The sequence below is a fragment of the Mus caroli genome, unplaced genomic scaffold (assembly GCF_978045245.1).
Source record: "Mus caroli unplaced genomic scaffold, Mus_caroli_1 scaffold_16, whole genome shotgun sequence".
In the NCBI taxonomy this organism is placed as follows: Eukaryota; Metazoa; Chordata; class Mammalia; order Rodentia; family Muridae; genus Mus; species Mus caroli.
In genome coordinates, this window is record NW_028227271.1 from 2,490,918 (window position 1) to 2,495,386 (window position 4,469).

The 4,469-nt window shown below is 48.0% G+C and overlaps 1 protein-coding gene across 1 annotated transcript; it reads right to left on the reverse strand.

The window, feature by feature from the left end:
• Positions 1 to 289: 289 nt before the first annotated feature.
• LOC110288518 (keratin, type II cytoskeletal 6A-like) lies at positions 290 to 4,147 on the reverse strand. Its single transcript, XM_021154842.1, has 9 exons — positions 3,641 to 4,147; positions 2,877 to 3,091; positions 2,488 to 2,548; positions 2,231 to 2,326; positions 1,940 to 2,101; positions 1,401 to 1,526; positions 1,039 to 1,259; positions 618 to 652; positions 290 to 513 (listed from the first exon to the last, which is right to left on the reverse strand). The coding sequence occupies exons 1-9, from the start codon at positions 4,145 to 4,147 to the stop codon at positions 290 to 292; spliced, it is 1,647 nt and encodes a 548-aa protein (XP_021010501.1).
• Positions 4,148 to 4,469: the final 322 nt, after the last annotated feature.

Genomic DNA, 4,469 nt, shown 5'->3' on the forward strand with positions numbered 1-4,469 from the left:
AAAGACAACCATTCACCAAAAAACCCGGAGTTATAGGAAGAAAGGCAGAAGCCTAGAAACACAACTACAGCATGAAGCTCCAAATGTATATGAATTGTGATGTGAACTCAGAGGATGACTCAAAACATGAGCAGTGAGATCCCAAGAGAAGCAAGTGGACTGAGCCTTCTCAGACCCAAGTCGATAGCAAAGGAGAAGATCCAGGGAGGAGATGCCCCTGTACACAGGGCATTACAAGCAGGATATTTGGGGTCCACAATAAGCTCTGGTGGTTGGAACATCAGGGCCTTTAGCACTTCCTACTATAGGAGGCAGTAGTGTATTTGATGGTGGAAGGATTGCCACCAGAGGAGTTGAGGCCACCTCTGATGACTCTGCCACTTCCAGCAGTGAAGCCACACCTACCATGGACACTGGCATAGGAATGGCTGCTGTCCCCACCCAGGCGTAAGCTACTGCTGGCACCACCTGTGCTGCCATACCCTCTGGACACAGTGGACTGCTGCTTCACAGCTGTGAAGGAGGAAAAGGACACCACAGACATGATTAGCACTCTGTGACCAGCTGACCCAGTCGCAAGGGCAAGAGAAAGGGATTCAGACAGGCAGAGTACTTACAGATGTTGGCTGGTCCAATACCTTCACCACTGAACCTAAGAGATGAAATCAGCACGTGAGAACTAGGCAGTCATCACCTCAGTCCCAATGGGGGCCCTCAATCTGTTGAAGGTCCAGGATCTTCTGGAAAGAAACTTTTTAATACTCCTGTATTTATTCTATGTATTTGGGTTCACTCTACCTGTTTTTAGACTCCCAAGAAAAGGGAACTTGATCCAAGTATAGATGGTAGTGAGCCGTCCTATGGCTTCTGAGAATTGAAGTCAGAAATTCTAGATGAACTAAACACTGTGCCATCTCTCCAGCACAGCAAGGAGTTTCTTGAAGTAACCATGGTGGACACAGCCAGTGTGCCCTCATCATTTGCTCAGTGCAGGCACCCTGGACCTGTCCTCAGGGGTTGGAGGATGTAGTAACCCACCTGTACTCCTCTTCTTCCAGAATTGCCCTATAGGCGGCAATTTCCACATCAAGGCACAGCTTGGCATTCATGAGCTCCTGGTATTCATTCAGCAGCCTGGGCATGTCCTGTTTGGCCTTCTGCAGGGCATCCTCCATCCCTTCCATCTTGCCCCTGGCATCGTTCAGGGCCATCTCCCCACGTCGCTCAGCATCAGCAATATCTGCTTGCAGTTTGGAAACCTGGGCAGAGAGAGCAACCGAAAAAATCTCGCAGTGTGCATCTCTGCAGAAGTTGAGCCCCAGACAGTAATTTCTGGTGAACTAGACTTAAAGGACAGAAAATAATCGCCTGCAACCCCTGCATTTCTCTGTCTGACCCACCTGCTTCTTAATGTTGTCAATCTCAGCTTTCAGCCTCTGGATCATGCGGTTGATCTCAGCGATCTCCTGCTTGGTGTTTCGCAGGTCGTCCCCATGTCTGCCAGCTGTGACCTGCAGCTCCTCATACTGAAGGCCAATCAAAGAGAGAACATTTATGTGACTTGTTACATGCAGAAGCAAATCCACCCCTAACTGTCACACACTTCCATGGATGTGTTGGCTTTTCTGCATGACAAGCTGTAGGAGTCCACAGACTCCATTGTTCCATCAGGAAGTGAAATCATTTTCTAGTGTCTCATGAGGATCCGTGGTCAGAGTATAAGGAAAACGAGCCCTGGACACCATATATGTTAACTTTGCATCTACTTCTAGGGTCTTTTTCTCTTAGAATAAAACATCTCCATAAACCAAGGACATAATACATTTGCTGTGAGAACACCCCAGCTTCTCTTTAAGGGGTCTCCATGACTGAACTCAGAGACTCATGGAGATTAGCGTGGTTCCCAGGCATCCTTATTACCCTGCACCCCAACACTCACTTTAGTCTGGTACAAAGTCTCAGCTTCTGCCTGACTTCTCTGAACAATGTCTTCATACTTGGCCTTGACCTCTGCAATGCTGTCCAAGTCCAGGCTACGGTTGTTGTCCATGGAGAGGACCACAGTTGTATCTGAGATGTCAGTTTGTACCTGAGACAGTTCCTGCAGAATAGAAATTTCCATGGGCATCTCTGTCTATGTGGATCACAGAGGTTCCCAACACTTTGCACTGGAGAATATAAAGGGAGTGAGAAGGAGAAAGAGAGAGAAGGGGAGAATTTGGCAACTTACTGCTTCAAAAATAACTCTCAGGAAGTTGATCTCATCTGCAAGACTGTCTGCCTTGGCTTGCAGTTCAACCTTGGTCATGTAGGCGGCATCTACATCCTGAGAAAACCATGAACAATAGGGAGTCAGGTTAATTCTCTAGCCCAGACCATTCATTCATCTCTGTCTCCACCACCACCATTTCTCTGGAATGGACTGGACAGGCAAGGCCATTTATGACATTCAGCAGAGAAACCCATCTCCATGATTAGTCGGCTCACCTTCTTCTGGATCACAAATTCATTCTCTGCTTTTTTACGACTATTGATTTCATCTTCATATCTATGAGAGGAAATGTGTACCACAATGGAGCCAAAGAGATGATGCCACCAATGGCAGCCTCTGACTCTGCCCCATAGTCTATGAATATAACCTATCCAAACATGGCTAAAACATGATTTTTATTTTAATTAACTGATTCTTTCCTTTTCTATCTTCCAATGTTCTATAACCCTAGGCCCTCCTTGGTCCTAGACTTTTGTCTGTTGACAATAAGTTGTCGTTTTCATCTCTTTGACCAAACTTTCTTAAATGATGGAGCCCTTGTCTAGATTTGGGCTTCTATTTTTATAAAGTTAGGAGACTGGTTTCCTCCTTCTTTGTAACTCACTTGCTCTTGTAGTCCTCCACCATGTCCTGCATGTGCCTTAGCTCTGAGTCCAGGCAACCCCTCTCTCCAGTGATACTGTCCATTTGTCTGCGGAGGTTGCTGATGTACTGCTCAAACATTGTCTCCAATTCAGGCCTCAGGTTCTTGGTGCCCTGCTCCTGAAGAAGGGCCCACTTGGTTTCCAGGACCTTGTTCTGCTGTTCCAGGATCCGCACCTGGAGGGGGCAAGCATGAGGAGGAAAAGTTTGTCTTTCCTTCTTCTATGACCCCTTCACTACTGTGGGTACCTTCTCAGGCTGTCTGACTAAATTCCTTCAGTGTAGGTAGAACCTGGTCCAGGGTCTGAGAGGGAGACTCCAGACTGAAGCACCAATGCCATCTCTCTAAGGAAGGCAGAGCACTGTTGCAGAGCACTAGCAGCCTAGCAGTGTATTACTGATGTGTACTGCAGATTAAGCTAGCTTGTCCCCCAGCTGCACTATACATAGATATAGACCTCCATGTCACTACAGTCCTCTGTTGGGTGAGTTCTTAGGTCATCTCAGTCTATTGTGATCAGACATCCTTATGGGACAACCTCTGGAGGAGAGGAACGCTGACCCTAATTTCCAGATGCCTGTCTAACTCCAAGGAACACAAACCAGGACAGAGGATTAACTAGAAATAAAGGCAACATCTGAGCCAAGTCTGAAACTTCTTCCCTCCACCTCTGTTCAGCATTCTCTGTAGACACACAGTCTGCTCTAGGGAGGACAATATCTCACCTTTTCAATGAAGGAGGCAAACTTGTTGTTGAGGGTCTTGATCTGCTCCCGTTCCTCAGTCCTGACCCGCTGGATGGTGGGGTCTATTTGCAGGTCCAGGGGATTAAGGAGGCTCTTGTTGATGGTGATCTCTTGGATGCCTCCAGGTGGGCTCACTGGGAAGGCAGGTCTTCCATAGCCACCACCAAAGCCAGCTCCACCACCGAAGCCAAAGCCACTACCAGCTCCACCTCCAGTGCCGAAGCCTCCTCCAAATCGGCTGCCATAGCCTCCTCCAATGCCACAGCTGCCCCCTCCAATGGAGATCCTCTTGGAGCTCCCCACACCATAGAGGCTCCTGCTGCCAAAGCCAGCTCCTCCACACATTGCACCGGAGCCACCGCTGCCCCGGGAGCGGCACACGGACACACTGCTGAAGCCAGAGCGGTTGAGCCCAGGCAATATGGCTGAGCTGGCACTGTAGCCACGGTGGCTCATTTGACTCCTGATGGTGGTTTTGGTAGACATGGTTCCTGGAGATGAGAATGGAATGTGGAGGGACACAGTGCAGAGCTAAACAGAATAGTGTGTGCCATGTCCCAGGTTGCAGCTTATATATGTTACAGATAGGATGGGCTGGGTCCTGAAGGTGAGCTTGTAGAATTAGGACAGGGATTTACAGAAAGTGAGGTAACACCCGGATTATTTGAAAATGTTATGAAACATTGAGGTTGCTACTTTGGCTTTCTTTAGCCAGGGACAATGCTCCTGACTCTATTATTTACTTTAGCTCTTTACAGGAGGTCAGTTCTTCATTCAATGTATCTCAGAGTTTGTCACAAACTCTACA